The sequence below is a fragment of the Macrosteles quadrilineatus genome, unplaced genomic scaffold (assembly GCF_028750875.1).
Source record: "Macrosteles quadrilineatus isolate MER2022 unplaced genomic scaffold, UCM_ALF_1.0 Scaffold_5__1_contigs__length_97177068, whole genome shotgun sequence".
Taxonomy (NCBI): domain Eukaryota; kingdom Metazoa; phylum Arthropoda; class Insecta; order Hemiptera; family Cicadellidae; genus Macrosteles; species Macrosteles quadrilineatus.
Genome location: NW_026542598.1, coordinates 10,484,144 through 10,503,615, shown reverse-complemented (window position 1 = coordinate 10,503,615; position 19,472 = coordinate 10,484,144). Strand labels below are relative to the sequence as shown.

Genomic DNA, 19,472 nt, shown 5'->3' with positions numbered 1-19,472 from the left:
TCTTCCGCAAAAGGTTTGGTAGACCAACAAAAGCGCAATGTGTGAGCAAAGCTTTGGCTTTACAAAACACTCCGAATGGGGCACTTGTTTATAGTCTTATAACTAAAAATAGATACTGCGAAAAACCTAGTATATCAGACTATGCGGAGGCACATAATCAGCTCATAACAGATTTCAAAAGTAAGAACCTGCAGGAACTGATTTGTTCTCCCCTGGGATGCATACGTGACCAGATTCCTACAAGCGTGTTTGCGAAACATATTGTTCAGTTTCACCGCAGCACAAAAGTCTCAGTCAAAGTTATTGTGGATGATGAGCGAGCTACCAGACATCTCAGAAGAGGACTAAAACACAACGAGTTTGTGAATCAGCTACGAAAGGATATTGCTGAGGAGCTAAGGAGGTACAACATCTCAACACCACCTACCACCAACATCACAGCAGGGCAGGAGCAGTCACAACCACAGGCATCACCATCGCCACTACCTGCATCCACAACAGTACAGGATGTCGAACAAGCGTCTGCCAGCCCTGAGGAGTCTGCAGAAGAATACAGTGGGGGAGGGATCAGTGAAAAAGTCTCTATCAGTGAAGTGGGGAGTGCAAGCCCTATTGTAGTATTTCCATCCGGAAATAACACACGGGACTCCACTTTAAACTCCCCGCTCGTGCTAGGGATGGAAGAAAAATAACACCGCCCAAAAACATTTTTATCAATAAAAATAACAATAAAATAAAAATATTCCATCAGAACATTCAACATTTAGCAAGCCGCATCGAACCACTAGAAATTATTTTAAACGAAAGTAACCCCGATATAGTAGTTTTAACAGAGCATAAATTAAATCAAAATGAGATATCCAGATTGCATGTAAATCAATTTAAATTACTTTCTAATTACTGCCGCACCACCACGACGGGAGGTGGTGTTGCCATCTTTGCGCGTGGAGCTGTGAAGTGGAGTCCAGTTGTTATTCCTGAAGTGTTATCCTTACATGATGACAAACAGTTTGAGAGCAGCATGGTTTGTTTTAAATCCGATACTGAATCATTCTTGTTGGTTGCAGTTTACAGATCACCAATTTCTAAAGTTCCAATTTTTTTAGACAGGCTAAGTAAGCTATTAGATATTGTACTAGCTAGGAATAAATATGTTATAGTGGCTGGTGACATAAATATTAACACATTAGGAAATGATAGGAATGCCACGGATCTAAACTCCGTTCTAGTTAGACATGGAATGCAATATCTGGTTGATTTTCCCACAAGGGTAGTAGGGCCCTCGGAATCTGCAATAGACAACTTTTTGACAAATATTCCCAAATCTAATCTAAAAATAGAGGGACTGGTTACATATCTATCTGATCATGATGCTCAAATTTTGACCCTTGATAAATTAACCAAAAAAACGTGGAAAAACGAGTCACTGAAGTATTTAGACTATAACCTATCTGATGAAAATCTAATTAATTTCAAAATATCATTACAAAACGAGTCCTGGTTTGAAGTTTTTAATGCAAACTGTGAACAAAAATACGAAACATTTTATAAAATTTTCAAATCACATTTTATCACAGCATTTCCAAAACAAGTAATAAAGAAACAAACTAACAGTAAAGAGTGGTATACTTATTCATTAAAGGAGGAATTCAACGAAATCGTGGAATCATCAAAATTAGCTAGATTATTAAAAGACGAAAACTTGTCTAACCTCTGTAAAACAAAAATGAAGACTTTTAAAAAATCGGCAAACAAAACTAAAAGATTACACTACGATAAAAAAATAAATAACTCGGATAATGTTATGAAAACAACCTGGAAAATTATAAATACAGAAGTAGGTAACAAAGAAAATAACTTAGTGAATGACATGACCATTGCGTACAAAGGAACAACTATTGCAGATCCCAGGGCAATATCTAATGTACTAAATGACTACTTTGTAAGTTTATCTGGAAAGAATGGTTCTGTAAACTGTAATAAGTTGTTAGATAATCACCAGCCAGTACTAACAAATTGTGTCAAATCTAAAACATTATTTCGATGTGAACCTGTTTCATGTGAGGAAGTAGAAAAACTGATAAACTCTTTAAGTAACAAACCTTCACGTGGGCACGACGAAATTCCCGTTAAAGTAATAAAATATACAAAACAAGAACTAGTTCCAATTTTTACTCATTTAATTAATTCATCTTTTATATCCGGTCATTTTCCAAAATTATTAAAAGTTGCTAAGGTTGTGCCTATTTTCAAAAAGGGGGACCCTCAGTGCGTAGAAAACTATCGACCAATATCACTTTTGCCAGTTATTTCAAAATTATTTGAAAAGGCAATGAAAATTAGGCTAGTGTCTTTTATAGAAAATAACAACCTTCTATTTAGTGGCCAACATGGTTTTCGCTCAGGCAGATCAACAATTACAGCTGCTTCAAGTTTTTTTGAGAGTATAATAAATTCAATTGATAGCCACGAAAATGTTATAGGAATATCAATGGACCTTACGAAGGCTTTTGAAAGGGTATGTCACCAAACTCTAATACTCAAACTAGAAGATATGGGAGTAAGAGGTCACATTTTGGCGTGGTTCAAATCATATTTATCGGAAAGAAAGCAATACGTTGAAATCATGTCTAATAAAAATAATTGGCTGGTAAAAAACAGATCAGAAATAAAACTTAATCACTTTGGTGTCCCTCAGGGTTCAATACTAGGCCCTGTTTTATTCCTTTGCTACATTGATAAGATTCCAAATGTTCTGTCGTGTGTACCTTGTGGAAATATGTGTTTATATGCTGATGACATTAACTTAAAAATTACAGGAAAAACAGTAGAACATAACGAAATAGATACCTTTATAGAACTTGCAAATATTAAAAATTATTTACTATCCAACAATCTCAAAATAAACAAAAGTAAAACTATTTTTATATCATTTTCAACTAAGCAATGTAAAAACAAAATAGAACCGTTGATTATTTTGGATTCCGATGAAATCAAACAAGTTGAAAAAATAGATTTTTTAGGTTTAAAAGTTGATAAACATCTATCCTGGCAGGACCACGTCGATCATGTTTGCTCAAAGATAAATTCAGGGATATTTGCTTTGAAAAAGATGTCATATCTATGTAATATCAATACTTTGAAAACAATATATCATTCTCTTGTCCATAGCCACATTTCATACGGTATATCTTTATATGGAGCTACAACTAAGAAAAATCTTAATCGAATCTTAAAATTACAGCAAAGGGCATTAAGAACAATGATGGGACTAAAAAATGATGAATATGTTAAAATTCATTTCAAAAATTTTAAAATATTAACTGTGTTTGCCCAATACATTTTTGAAACTGCTCTCATAGCGAAAGAAAGTATATCAGATAACGCACAATTATGCTACAATACAAGAGGAAAAGCCCTAAGAGAAAATAGTCGCAACCATCTTTTATTTTCAAATAAAAAGCCCACCTGTGCCGGAAGAAGATTTTTACGGTTTCTTCCAAATCATTTAAAACCCATTGGCAACTCAATCAAATTTAAAAACAAATTAAAAAATTATCTCATAGAAATCGCTCCTTACTCCATTAAAGAGGTGTTTCCCCAATTAACCTGATTTTATTGGTAGTTTCTTAGTATTATATAAATTGTAATTTTAGCTTATAACTTTATTTACTAGGTTAGGAATCTGACACTATTCAATGTACAATGTACAATTGTTGAATAAAGATATTGAAATGAAATGAAATGGATGTAGTAGTTTAAGATATTCTGCCAAATTGTGATTTCTAAGTAAAACTATCAGATTAAGCCACTTTTAAACACTAAAATATAAATCTTAGGGGAAAGTAACTAGAAAATTTGAAAATATCGCATGAAAACTCAAATCACAAATTTCTTTTAAAAAACTGACATTATCTCAGTGTAACTTGTTTACTTAATTACAAAAAAAACCATAGCAGTTTTCAAATCAGCAAAATCAAAAGCAATCAATCAGAATCAAACAATAAATTCTTTCATATACTAACACACAAATGGGTTATTTAGGCTGATGATAAATACAGAGTGCAGAATTGAATGGGATGATCTCTGTTTTGTAACTGACTAAGGCCAGCTTTTTAGTCAAGATCATTTTTTATCCAAAGTTTAATAATCAAGGGCAAGTGGGCATAGTTTCAAACCATCAAATCAAAAGTTTCTGACTTTTCTCAGAATCAAATCTGCACCCTTCAAATTAATATACAAGATCTACAATAACCACTCAGCTACCCCAAATTAACCTTTTATCTTGCTCCTAATGTATTCATACAATACCCTCCACACAGCAAACCTGTACACTACATATCACTGATATATTGTACTGATATGGATTTCAATTTTTCTGATTCAATTTTCACTAAAATAGCCTATTTCCTTAAACTTGTATTATTATTTGTGAAAAAGTAAATACGGTCCCGGGTCTAGGTTTTACCATGACGTACATAACATACACTAATAGTTTCTGTCTGTAGGGGAGGTGAGGTACATAATTTGTCTCACCTCAAAAGCCTTAGCTTTGGTCTCTTCCAGGGTCTGTATGAGCTCAGTGTTGTCCAGCATGTTGCCTGTAGACGACGCCAGCTCCCTCAGCAAGCTGTCCTCTAGTTGCTGCAGCAGATTCTTGTTGCTACTTGTCTCTTGTATCAGAGACTCTCGCTTCTCCTCCAGGTCTAGCCGCTCATTGCGCACCACCACACTCAACAGCTGGTCCTCCAGACCCTGCAGTTATCAGGAGTAACAGATCATTAGCAATGTTGTGTAAAACACTCAGAAATATTTAAATTAGTAAAATATACTTCTTTACCAGCTTAAGATAATCCTTAAAAATATTTTTCCTAAACAAAAATGGTTATACTACAGCCGATTCTTATCCCATAAGAGTAAAACTATTACTAACTTATTAAACTAATTTGGAAATAACTTACAGATAAAGTGACAGCATAATTGATGACAACAGCTTTGGCGTAAACTGCAGGGTCAAATGTTGGGTTTGCGAGTTTGGTGGTCAAATACATGCGGAATTTCGGATCATAATCCACCTCCTTGTCTCCTAGGACCATGAAAGTTCTCCCACTCTGAACTGCAATTAAATGTAGAGCAATTCAGGAAACGTTTACATTTAAATTTATATGGTTTATTATAACAAAGCACAGTAGGTACTTTTTTATATGACACAGATCCATTGTTACTGATATGTTTTAACATTGTTTAAATTGCAGCTGACTTTTAACTTGTTTTTGTTATTGTTTTTGTTTCTAGTTTTTGACTCATGAATAAGTTCAGTTCTATTTTATTAAACTAATTTACCTATCAATTTATGTATTTACTTCAAACATAAAACTGGCGACGAGGATGATTTTATGGAAAACTTAGAGTGCAAGATAGTTTATTCAATTCCACAGTCAATTCATTATAATGTCTGAAGATACATTACCAGCAACTCTTAATAATCCTATGTTGGTAAGTCAACCTAGATGTGAAAAATTTAACCCTAATTCATGCGACATTGATGTTTGGAATATTAAATTCAAGGCAAATTTATGTTTGGCCAATATTACAAATGATGATATTAAAATATGTTTATTCATTGACTGCCTAGATAGTACAGTTCTTAAAACATTGGTAACTATTTGCAAGCCAAAAGAAATTAGTGAATTCACTTATGAACAACTTTATGAACTTCTGGTAAAACATTTCAAACCAGTAAAGTTTAAAGTTGCCGAAAGAGTAAAATTCTTTTCACTGAAGCAAGGTGTTGAATCTTTGTCCACCTTTGCAAGTAACTTAAAAGAATTAGCCAGCAGTTGTGATTTCCCTGGTGACTTTTATCAAGATGCTCTCATTACATCCTTCATAATGGGTATTAATGAAGATTCTATTAGAGCTAATTTACTTCAGAAAGATTACACAGATTTCAATACTGTACTTGAATTTGCTAGAACATTAAGTTCAGTTTTTACTACTTCAGCAAAGAAAAATCTGATTTCATTTTCCGATAATGAGAGCAATGGAGAGGTTCTAAATACAAATTCAAACTATTTATGCTATTCTTGTGGTGGTAACCATTTTAGGAACCAATGTAGATTTAGAAATGCAATATGTAATAATTGTGATACAAAAGGTCACTTAGCAAAAGTTTGCAAAATTAAAAGGAGAACAGATTTTCAAAACAAAAAAATTGGTGGACATGGAAAAGAAACGTACAACCGACAAGTAAATTTCACTGACAATGAAACAGAAAGAGATTCTAGGACCTTTATCGACTCTAACATACTTGATTGTTCACCTAAGTTGACAAATGAAGCTATTTTTTCTCTTGGTCTTCAGTGTCATAACGTCAGTGTATTTTCTCCAATTTGGGTTTCTATCTGTATCAATAGTATTTTAATTAATATGCAACTAGATACAGGAAGTTGTGTTTCTGTTATATGTCAACGAACTTGGGAAAGATTGGGAAAATTTCCTTTGTTACATTCAAATACAAAACTGACATCTTATAGTGGCCATTGCATAAACTTGATTGGTGAACAAACAGTTAAAGTGGCATTCAGGAAAACTAAATGAGAGCTAAAGCTGTACGTTGCTGAAGGTGGCACTCAGGATCTTTTAGGTAGAGACTGGATCGAGGAGCTTAAAATCAACGAATTGCCACTTAATTCATTACAAAGTGATTCTTTATGGGTTTCCAAGGAAGTTGATGACATTTCAAGGTCAGGGTTTCAAAGTTCACTTCCAAGAATGAGCTTAAGTAAATTAATTGATTCTAATAAGGAACTCTTTTGTAACAAAAGTGGCCATTGTACAACATTCACGGCACACTTAATTTTAAAGGAAGACGCTTCTCCTATTTACAAGAAGGCAAGGCCAGTTCCATTTGCAATAAAGGACAAAGTGTGCGAGGAAATCGACAGGCTTGTAGAAGCTGATCTGATAGAACCAATTGACTATTCTGATTGGGCTGCACCTTGTGTAGTTGTTAAAAAACCTTCTGGTCAAATAAGAATTTGTGCAGATTTTTCAACAGGATTGAATCAGGCTTTAAAGATTCAGAAATTTCCTCTACCTACACCTGAGGAAATATTTGCTAAGTTGAATGGAGGAGAAAAATTCTCAGTCATAGATTTATCTGATGCCTACTTGTCAATACCAGTAGATAGAGATTCGCAAGACTTACTAGTGATTAATACCATCAAAGGACTTTACAGATACAAGCGACTTTGTTTTGGAATCGCATCCGCTCCAGCTATATTTTCTAAAGTTATGTACAACATGTTGAATGGGTTGCCAGGCGTAGCAAACTATCTAGATGATATAATTGTTACAGGGCACAATGATGAAGAACACTACAAAAATCTAGAGAATACTTTCAATAAAATTAAAGAGTTCGGATTCCAATTGAACAAAGATAAATGCAAGTTTATGCAGGAAACAGTGACATATCTTGGGTTTGTCATAACTAAAAATGGCATACAAGTTTCGGATTCTAAAGTTCAAGGCATTGTAGATATGCCACAGCCATCAAATGTCAAAGAGTTGGAGGCATTTTTAGGGATGGTTACATACTACTCCAAATTCATACCAGAATTTTCAAAAGTTTGTTATCCTTTAAATCAACTGCGGAAGAAAGGAGTAGACTGGTTGTGGACTGATCAATGTAAACACAGTTTCAACAAATTAAAAGACTTGTTAATGAATGCACCTGTACTGACACATTACAATCCAGAGTTACCCATCATTCTTGCTGCAGATGCATCAGCTGTAGGAATCGGTGCTGCAATTTTTCATAGATTTTCTGACAACTCTGAAAAGCCTATTGCATATGCTTCAAAAACATTGACTTCCACTGAAGCGAACTATTCTCAAATAGAAAGAGAAGGGCTGGCCATCATTTTTGCGATAAAGAAATTTCGCCCATATCTACTGGGAAAACACTTCATTTTACAGACCGACCACAGACCCTTGCTTACAATTTTTGGATCTAACAAAGGGGTACCTACCACAACTGCCAATAGACTTCAGCGTTGGGCACTAATACTGTCGAACTATACGTATGACATTGAATACATATCTACAAAGAATTTTGGCAAAGTCGATGGTTTGAGTAGATTACCGTCATTTCAACCTAATTCTTTTGATTCCAATGATGAGGGACACCATACAATAGTAGCGACAATTCAAACAGAAGTGCAGTCCGAGATTCCTATTACTTGTACTGAAATCGCTGAGGAGTCGGTTAAGGACCCTGTTTTGAAGAAGGTGATGCACTATGTAAAAGTTGGTTGGCCTAATAAGTGTCCAGATGAGAACTTGAAGCCTTATTTTTCTAAGAAAGATGCACTGACTCTACATAATAACTGTCTTCTGTGGGGAATAAGAACTGTTATTCCACCTAAATACCGAACTTACATCATGAACTACTTGCATGAATCTCACAATGGCATGGTCAGAATGAAGTCAGAGGCTCGGGGTCATGTATGGTGGCCAGGTATGGATGCTCTAATTGAACAGACTTGTCACCGTTGCCGTGAATGTAACTTGTTTGCAAAAGATTTACCAAGTAAAAAACATCTATTCAACTGGCCTAAAGAAAGTGAACCTTGGAGTCGAATCCATTTAGATTTTGCTGGACCATTTTACGGACAAATGTTTCTCTTAGTAATTGACGCTTTCTCGAAATGGCCAGAAATAGTACCTATGTCCTCTATTACCACAGAAAAGACAGTAGAAGCGCTCAAGAATTTGTTGTGTAAATATGGAATACCTAGAACAATCGTCTCAGACAACGGAACTTCATTTACTTCGCAAGGTTTTAAAGATTTCTGCTTGCGTAATAATATCAAACATATTACGACTCCAGTAGCTCACCCAAGTTCAAATGGACAAGTGGAGAAAAATGTAGATACTTTTAAAAGAGCTATGAACAAATTACAGTACAATAAAGAGCCTAGCTTGTTCACAGACAACTTGAGGACATATTTATTTCGCTATCGAGCTACACCTCACACTGCAACTGGACAAACACCTGCATTTTTGTTCTTGGGTCGTAATCTGCGAACTAAATTAGATTTTATCAAACCTTCACAAGAGATAAACTCAAGAGATGAACCTTCTGAAGTGCTGCGATATAAGAAAACCAGAGGCTTTTCTATTGGGAGTAAAGTGTACATTCGTACTTTTGTTGAAGGGAAAGTAAAATGGAAAATAGGAACCATACTTAGACAGTTAGGTAGGAACACATGGTTGATTGATTCTAATGGACACACTAAAAGACATACAAGTCAAATGCGGAAATTTTACCAAGACAATGAATCGGAAGAGGAAGACGACCCCTGCATTAAACAATTACCACAGCTACTGTCTTCTTCAGATTTCCAAGTACGAAATGAAGAAGTACATGTTCGGAATTCAGAAAACCATGGATCACCAGCTGTATTTCCTAGCCCTAGAGCAATCCCTGCAGTAGCTTCACAACATCCGAATGTCCCTCCTCAGCTACGATCTAGAACATCCACTGCAGAAGCTTTATCCCACCCGAATGTCCCTCCTCAGCTGCGAAGATCAACAAGGACCTTCAGGCCACAGAGGAGGTTAATTGAAGAAGCCTAAACTTGGTGGGAAGAAGTGATATGTTTTAACATTGTTTAAATTGCAGCTGACTTTTAACTTGTTTTTGTTATTGTTTTTGTTTCTAGTTTTTGACTCATGAATAAGTTCAGTTCTATTTTATTAAACTAATTTACCTATCAATTTATGTATTTACTTCAAACATAAAAGTTACGGATCCATGATAACCTTAAGCCTCTATTGCTTCATTAACACAAACTATCTGATTAACCTTTATAAACTAAACTATATCAACTTTGCAGGCAACACACAAATTTAACATTTGAAAAAACAAGCACTTACCTTTAATAATTTTTTCCAAAACACTATCAACAACAGGATCGATAAAATCCACATCCTGAAACAAAATCGGGAAACCGTACTTTATAGCCATTTCCAGGTGTTTAAGAAAATCTGAGTCGTTGAAAGTGACGATTTTCAGATTGAAGGGTTCCTCCTTCTTCTTGATCCAGTTAAGTGCTTGCTCCTGCGGGTCGATGCAGAGGGGGAAACGGCTGGCGCGGACAGTGAGGATTCCGTTCTGTACGGACAGCTCGTCTGGCGGCAACCCTTCCGAGGTCCACTTGCTCACAGTGACGTCGTCAGTAAGTTCCGCCTCCAGACGGAATGGAGTCACCAGCGGGATCTCCTTGGACCTGAGACTGTCTGTCCAGTCGCGGTAGACCATCTCTGTGCGGAACTCCCAGCTGAACGGTCCTGTGTATGCCAGGAACGCGGCACTCAGCAGACAGTTGCCAATCAGACAGTTCTTGTCTTCATGTAACCTTTGTAGCTCTAGCTCCCACCTGTGGACAGACAAAACACTCTCAAAACACTGATGATAAACTCCTCAAAACTATAATATAATAACCATTTCACTACGGATTCTCAGGAACTAAAACTATGTGAGCAGCATATTTCTAATTTCCTTGAATATTATTTGAGTAAGAATTCAAATGTCCACATCACATTAAAATACTTACAGACATCTAAAGTATGTAGAAAGATGGTAATTTATTTTCCAATCAGTGAAAATATCATTCTTGCCAAAAATATTCCCAGTGTTTATCAATCATAGAAGAGTTTACTTATCTTACCGTTGACTCTCAGAGCTGAGGCCAGATATGAGTTTGTCTGCAGCCACCAGCCGTCTCTGCATCACATCAGTCTCCTCTTGTATCTCTTGTCTCTCTTTCATAGCTAGGATGTACTGCTCGTTCAATCCTTGTAAAGTCGCCTCTGTGGAAAACATATCAAATTTGAAAAACTGAGCTGATCAACTAACTAACACTGTAGTTAGAGAACATTTGCTTTTATAGCATACCACATTAATTATTGTTCAATGTTTCAATTGCTCAAATTTATGCATATATTTTGCATGTCATTATCAAGAAAACGTGTTAGAATTTGTTATTGCTCGTTAGATAGCTAGAATAGTTTGTATGTAGTCGTAAAATTAATTAATTAAATCAAGTTCTTATGTACAATAAAGATTTTTTAAGATGTCAGAGTATTAAGGCATTAAAAGACTGCCAAAGCATCTTTATAATGTTGATAAGCATTGTAACTAAAGTTAAAAAAAGTTACTATGTGGTTAACTATAACAGAATTTACGCAGACAAATGATAAATGCCATAAAATAAAGAGGAGTTTTGTAAGACCTAAGGCCAAACCATCCTAACTATTGATGGCAGAGATAAAAAGTTATACAACAGCTGGGTATTGAAATAAAAACTATTTACTGTTTTTAAGGAAGTGTTCCACAGTTTTTTTTTTCTCATGTCGACGCCAGAGGCATTTTTTTATTATGAAGTCAAACACTTTTAAGGGAAAGCGGTCCAAACCCATTAAAGTTTTGTGGATGTGCCGGGGATTGAACCCGTCCCTCCCGCACCGAAGTCCGAGACGCTAACCCCTAGGCTAGCAACACACCCAAACACACGACACACACAGTTAAAGGTTGTCACGATATTTTAAGGTTAAAGCCAATGCAATAATGTTTAAAATAGTTTTGTGCTTTTAGGATCAAGTTGTGTGCGCTTTTGTAATCAAAGACACACACAGAAAAGTATAAAGAGTGTTCTGTTTGTTGGAGTTTGATAATACCAAACAAAACATTAAAAGAATACATTGTCAAGGAATGGTACAGGAAATTCCAGGATATTATGAAACAGCTCCAAACGTTTTGTGGACTTTGTGGTACTGACTTTTGAGACACTTTGACACATGGACATTATACAGCACATTGTAATCACCAATTGCAGAGATCTCCTTGTTGAGGTTGTCCAGGTATCGTTTGGCCGAGTTGAACTCCTTCTCCAACTGCGCCACCCTCTCTATCTTGGGCTTCACCTCCTTGTAGACTGTACAGAAGCCCAGCACTGCCTTGACAAAGGTCAACAGTCCAAACCCAGCCTTGCTGATGCTCTCCATCTCCTCCAGCTTCTTGCATCCCTGCCACATGATATTGTCAGTGAAATATTGATCAAAACTACAACACTTTAATGTAGTTGCATTACAAGATGTATCATTGTGGTTAAAATATACAGTATAATGTTTGACAGAGTATTTATAACAAATACAAACCAACAATTTTTTGTTTTTACCACACTAGTAACAATACCTCAAGACCATACATACCTTGATAAGGGTTTTGACAGCTTGTTGCTGTTTCTGAGTGACGTTCTCACACTTCATCTCGCGCAGACGTGAAAGGAAGTTGGGATCAGTCATCATCCCCTTGGCAGCCTTCCAGCTGGTATCCTTCAGTCCTCGGATGATAGCTACACACTCACACACTACCATCACGGCCTCTGGTGGTGTGGCAAACGACCTGTCAACAGTGTTACTCTTAAGAGCCCATCCTTACAGATTATCCATACTTCAAATATGCCTCTGCTATTTTTACTCCATAGAAGCTTCTCACTCACCTAATCTCTGTGATGTCTGCCTTCTCCAGACGTGAGAGAGCCTCCCTAGCTGCCTCCAGTGCAGGCAGAGCCTCCTGCAGTTCTGTGTCTGCCTCTGCCTTTTCCACAGAGATTTCCTTGCTCTGAATCTCTATCTCTCGGCTTTTGGTTGTAGCAACCTCTTTCTTGCTGTTTGCCTCCAAAGTCGCTGCACAAGAACAAATAAAACCACCTTACAACTCAAATATGTTTTTGTAATTGTAAATAAATATTTAGAAATTAGTGAGTATTTTATGTCCCTTTATAAAATAGCTACTATAAGCTGAGTTGTTTTACTGCTTGCTCATTAACTTGTAGACCACTGATTTGATTAAATTTATAGTTTTTTTATAGATCAAAGGATTTGAACTGTATAATTGAATATAGAAATCAGAATAAACTTTCACCTCAGTTTCTGTAAAATAAATATAACTTTTTGGGGTATGGCATAGAAAAGAAATTCAAAGTAAACACTACTGACCGGCAGATATTTTGGCAAGCAAGGTTTCGCAAGCCTCAGTTTTCTGTGCCACTGCCACCTTCTGTATAGCCAGTTTGGCGTTGAGCTCGTCAAGCTGCACTGAGGCCTCTGCAATTTTCTGCATTCCTCCCTCTAGCCGATCACACTACAAACAGTAGGGTATGACAAGACTAGCAGAATTTCCAAAAAAGTGTATGGAACTGTTGTTTATTTAAAAAGTGATTATAACCAAGCAAACGTAAAATGATGAACCAGCAATAAAGACAATGTTCACATTTATCAATAACTTGACTATCACTCTCCTTTTCAGTAAACACAGTGGTGTTTTGTTCGAGGGTTGTTAGTAAATGATAGCCTTCAGCAAGGTTCAGTTGCAACCAAGCAAAATGGTTCAGATTTGGAACCAGGTTCATTTACTTTACTTCTCCTACTATAACTATGTTGGCGTTATAAAACTTGAATCTCTATATTAGCTAGTTCCTACTACTATGCAACAATTAGTCTTGTCTTGTAGCTGAAAATGATGTGAGCGAGAATAAATGCTCCTGCAACATATTGCAATATTTTTCTTTGAATGTCGAAACATCATTGGGCATTACGACAATACTGATTGGAGGATAAGATTTTGTTTCCAGCGTTCTTCTTATAAACCAATTTTTTTTACAAACATATTTAAATAAAGCTACAAAAAATATTTTTACGATGAATGTAGTAGTACGATACTGATCATATTGTTTCTGTTAAATCCAAATTGTAACAAAAATAATTTTAAAACTTACCTGAGCTAAAATAAAGTTATTTTTCTCCTCCAAGAGAACAAGATACACAGATATGAAGTCAAGGTAGTGTTTGGGAGTGAGGTAATTCTTTCTTCGCAGTTTCACCATAAACTCTACGGTGTATGAGGCCACACCAGTGTGGACCTCCACTACGTGGTCCACGATCTGACTCAAATATTGTTCTGGGATCTTTGGCACCTGAAAACAAATCACAATGATTTGTGTATCCCATTATATACATGGGACTTGCTACCTACTGTGCCATACCCCAAAAAAATATGTGTAATAAAACTAAGTTAAGATAATTTTGTGAATGTGATTATGCATACTAAAAAAACACTCCTGAATAAAGAATAATTTTTTCTGGATTTAGAGAAGGGGCATTGATAATAATTGCATACTAGGGTTGTGCTTAAAGTCATTCAACCAGCTAAAGGATTAATTTCCATTACTGTAAGCAATAACAGTGAACAATTTTGTAATATTTTCAAAAAAGATTACTCCTAATTGTGTCTGCCTATGACTAACATGCATGTTTAAAATAAACAAATGAATTTTACATACATAGATATATACAATCTTTTATATGTATTTACCGTCTTGTGAGTAAACAGGATCAGTGTAATCAGTATATTACGTTACTAGTCCTGATAATAAGTGTTTACCGGACGAGTGTGGTCGTTCCCGTGCGAGACAAAGTCGAGTACAGGATTACCATACAAGTCCGGTAAACACATTTTGGACGAGTTACGTACGATAGTTTACGCCATACTACTAAATCTGTACAAATCCTTATATATTACCACCAACTAAAGGACTAAAAATCTCTAGTCATAACCTCTAAGCGAGGTTATGTTTTTGTTTACAACCACTCATTGCCACCCAAATACAGTATAATCAGCTGATTGGTGTCCGGTAAAACTCATTACAGTACAGTAGTACGCAATGAAATCCCATTTGATTAAGCTGGCGGCAAACAGCTGTTTTCTGGACTAAATACTTGCGTGGGAAGTTTGTTAAAACAGTGTAGTGTGGCGTAAATATATTATTACAAGTGATTATTATTATATCTATTTATTTTACAGCTAATTTAATAACACGTACAATACTGATCAAGAAGTTATACATAACATACTTACATCTTTTAAAAAGCGTGTAGCAACAGCATACAGGGCCTGAGGTGGCCACGAGAATATCCAGTCAATACAAGTGTTGTTGACGAGACCTGGGAAACTACGACATCTGGTGCGAAGTACATCACCTGATGGAGACATGGACAACACTACATGTAGGTTGTCTATACACTTGGCAATGAAATACTGCCAGCAACCTTCCCTAAAAGCAAAACAATACTTTTTATTCAAATCATACAGCCTTGACCCTAATAATCTAGTTGGGATTTATTTCAAATGTGCGATTTGCTGCTGAAGATGAGCTTTCATTGCTCAAAATATTGTACAGTACAACTTATATGAAATTATTTGACTTGACTGGCAACTACTTACATAGGTGGATCAAATTATAATTAAAAAAAAAACTGTTATTTTAAACTAGTTGAGATAAAAATAAGCCTCTTGCTGAAATAAACTCTTTACTTTTGATCAGGTGCTTATCATTTAGGTGTCTGTTTTTGTTAAATAACCTCCCATGATCTTTTTTTAACATTTGCACAATGCCAATAAACATATTTTGGGTTCGATTGAAAAAAAAAACCAAAACCCATGCCTACTGAGCAGTTGATTTCCCCTCCAGGTGTTTGTTCATAAATTGTGTGTTGTAAATGGTTGCAAAATTAAATTTAGAAAAAAACAAAACAGTAGTACATACTTTGTTATTCCATATCCCTCGGATTTGGCAGAGTTACGAACTTGGTTGATAATCCCATCTTTGTCATCATCAGAGAACAGAGCCGGAATCATCCCAATCATCAGTATGTTGTTGATCATCTCTAAGAAACCTAGAAAAGAAAATTGTCAATCACAAATGTATTGTCTTTGGTTTTCAAATATTACAATCTTATTGTTGCTAGTTAAAGGTTTATTCTCCCTTGCCATACCCTTCCAGCTTATTGTGAAATATGGCAATGTTATGTCCCATAAACTATCAACTATCAAAGTTAAACAGCTAAAAGATAAGATATAACAAGTTAAGGTTAAGGATTTAACATGCAGCAAGGCCTAGGTTTTTATGATTCTTTCTGAGGACAACAGGTTTACCTGAATGGGAAAGAGTACAATCTGATTCACTAAACAATCTGATTCACTAAACATTACACAATACACAACAAATAATAGTATATTACATTACTAGCCAACAACGCTAGTGGTGTTTTACCGTGTGAATGCGGGATTTTCGTGGGGCGAGTAACATACGATACTTTACATCATAATACTCAGAATAATTAGTACATTTTAAACGCATAACACAATTTATTTAGGATATAACATAGATTATAATATTTTTATATTACAGAAAATGAAATATGCCGTTGCAGTTAGCTGTTTATTTCATCACACCGTCTGAAGTGCACAGTAAAAGTACATAACATTACTTTTCCGGGTTTAGGCACGGTAAAGGTCAACTTTCCAGCCTATCAATACGGATGGAAAAGTAACTGATTCTGTGTTGTATGATGTAAAAATATTTCCTTTCATTCGGACTGATGACAACTCTCCCCAAATCAAGCCTCCTTTGGTTGAAAGTGACTGTGAAATATTCTAAATTTTGATGGAGATGCTAACCACTATAACCACTAGCTGAAAATGTACACATACACACATACACACAGGTAGATTGTTTAAGTGTATAGAACATTATATTTGAAACCAAATAAATTATAAATTAAGCTTGCCTCCTGAACTGTAATTAGCAGCTGAATAATCTTCATTACTAACCTATATAATCAAATGAAATCAATTACCTTCCTCAGCAATTTGAGCAGCTGTAAACAGAAACACAGTTGGTTTCTTGTTGACTCCAAGCTGGATAAATAGTTTGCGCATGTCTTCCTTGAACGCTGCCTCATTGTAGCCTCGACTCAGCGTGATGCTGAACATGGAGCAGCCTAAGGAAAACAAACAGTCATATACTGAACACGATGCATGTCCTTGTAGTATATAAGATGTTTAATAAGCTACCAAAAAGTATAAATGACAATCCTTGGGGAATTGTCCTTAAATTTGTATATAAAATTATTATTGGAAAGATCTTATATACTTGCCATACTTAAATATTTACTATAAATTGGTTTAAAATGCCTGCATTTATGCAATCTTGTTTGTAGCTGAGTTGCTACCGGTTTCAACTCACATTGGAGTAATCTTCAGGCAGTTAAGATGTCTTCTCACTTCATTCGAAGGTTGTCAATAGATAATAAATAAATAAACAAAACACAAACACGTATACAGACATAAATAAGGTAGTAGGCTATAAAATACAGAAAATGGTAGGCCTACGGGACACGGCACAACGTAATTGGGCGGCGTGATATGTTCTTATTTATGTCCGTGTACGTGTTTGTGTTTTGTTTATTTATTAATTATCTATTGACGACCTTCAAATGAAGCGAGAAGACATCTTAACTGCCTGAAGATGACTCCAATGTGAGTTGAAACCGGTAACAACTCAGCTACAAACAAGATCGCATAATGCAGGTATTTTAAACCAATTTATGGTATTTAAATGCGATCAGGAGGCTAAAATTCAAATATTTACTACTACTTTAGTATGATATCCTTAGATACTATAGATACATTGAAATTTTTCTAGATTACTTATAAAAGAAATGGATCAAATAAAACAAAATTCCTTTTTTGTTGTTGTGTGATTGACAGTAGGGCCTACTGGATATCTTTGCTTTAACCCATTTGCATCGGATGACGTACCAGTACGTCAAGTCCGTGATGTACAGTATCACGGCTTGCGTATTGGTACGTCAGCCATGAAATTTGAGTTTTACAAAAAATGTACCATATAACATTTAAATTTGTTCATCAAAATATTATATTCCTTGAATGATTTGATAATTATGTAATACAGGCAGGTAAGTATTTTTTTCCTAAATACATATAAATATACAAAAATTGCATGAAATATGACATTCAAAATATTGATTTATATTAAGATAATTGAGTTGGGACAGTGCCTTCAACTATTATTACTAAACTAAAAGTAGTAGGCTATATAAAAGCAAATCCAGCTACTCCATTTTCATAAAATATTTAGTTTGGGAAAACATTGCACATATATAAATTAAGTGATTGGTGACAAAACATATGTATTTGTTTAGTAAATACAGGCAATGTAATATTCAAAATTCAGTTATACATAACTTTCCAAAATGCGTTATGTACATATAACCTATTTTTAAATTTTGTGATATTACTGGCACCTGGCCACGAAGCCCGGGGATGTTGCTCCGGTTGCCCCTGTATTCTTAGCCCGTTGCAAAGCACAGGCAGAACAACTAGTAAACATATGTATGTATATAAATAAACAAATATAATACATGTGAATTTGAACGGAAGGTGTTTTTAGCCTTTGAGCACCTCAAAATGAAAATGGAATCAGTCTGGGGGCTAGATTATAAGGAAAATTCGCTAAAAATTAATATCCATAAAAATTGTAACTGTGCTTCGAAGTAGAGTCAACATCAACTAAGTGATGTAATATTTACACAGATGTGTAGCATTAAAAACTTATGGCACAGTTAGGAGAAAACATTCATTTAACATTAGTGTTTTCTGTTGGATAGTCCTCTGAAATATTGTGTTTATGTATGAAATCTTTATTCAACATAGGACGAGCTAGACATGGACATGTTAGTTTTCCCAATGTTAACATTGGCTGTGTTTCTACAAGTGGTGAGTATGAAGATGAGAGTACTGTTCTTGAAGAGGTTGCAGGAAACATATGGAGAGTTTTTGACAGCTATCAGAAAATTTCTTGGGGTTCCATTGAATACAAATTATTAGACACAGACAAAACACCATCTTATACTTGTGGGTGCGTTAAACATTGGACTGTAGAAATTGGACTTTGTCATCTTGGGTGGTATTCTTCTATTTCAGACAATAAGCTTTACCTGAAAAACATTGAATGTAAAATGGTAGATTTGGTGTTTGATCACTTCTACATTAGAACAAAAGAAGAAAGAAAATCTAATTTTGTGTCTTGCTGCAATATGTGGGCTGGTAGAGACATTTTTTCTACTAAAAAACTTAAAATTGAAATTAAGATGAGAGCATTCAAGTTTCAGATAGTAAAAAAATCAAAAGATAAGTTTGAATGTAATCTTTTCTGGGATGATAGTACACAATCCAGTGATTTTGATCTATCTCAATTTGATGAAGCTATAGGTAAGGGGGAAATAACTGATGATCATCGGAAGTATCTTGAGGGAGTAGTAAAAACAATCTACAATTCAAAAAACTTCCAGAACATTTTCAATGAACTGTTCAAGAAAGCTACCAAGAAAAGTATATGGTTTGGTTTTGGTTCTCTATGTGAATTTAATGACAAACGTTTCAGCTGAGTAAAAAGGTTTGGAAACATTTACAAAAGTTTATTAAACTGCTTTTCAGTTCCATATTTATTAGTTTGATTTATTGCCCCCTTAACACTATC

The 19,472-nt window shown here is 35.2% G+C and overlaps 1 protein-coding gene across 1 annotated transcript in view; it reads right to left on the bottom strand.

The window, feature by feature from the left end:
* LOC128994267 (dynein axonemal heavy chain 10) overlaps positions 1–19,472 on the bottom strand; it is a 116,076-nt gene that overhangs the window by 11,940 nt on the left and 84,664 nt on the right. The window contains exons 57-68 of the mRNA XM_054418681.1: positions 16,768–16,911; positions 15,675–15,804; positions 14,987–15,182; positions 13,848–14,045; positions 13,069–13,213; positions 12,570–12,756; positions 12,280–12,472; positions 11,895–12,093; positions 10,737–10,878; positions 9,943–10,445; positions 4,962–5,116; positions 4,537–4,755 (exon numbers count right to left, since the gene is read on the bottom strand). Coding sequence (XP_054274656.1) covers positions 4,537–4,755; positions 4,962–5,116; positions 9,943–10,445; positions 10,737–10,878; positions 11,895–12,093; positions 12,280–12,472; positions 12,570–12,756; positions 13,069–13,213; positions 13,848–14,045; positions 14,987–15,182; positions 15,675–15,804; positions 16,768–16,911 — 2,411 coding nt within the window. The remainder of the gene's footprint in view (positions 1–4,536; positions 4,756–4,961; positions 5,117–9,942; positions 10,446–10,736; positions 10,879–11,894; positions 12,094–12,279; positions 12,473–12,569; positions 12,757–13,068; positions 13,214–13,847; positions 14,046–14,986; positions 15,183–15,674; positions 15,805–16,767; positions 16,912–19,472) is intronic.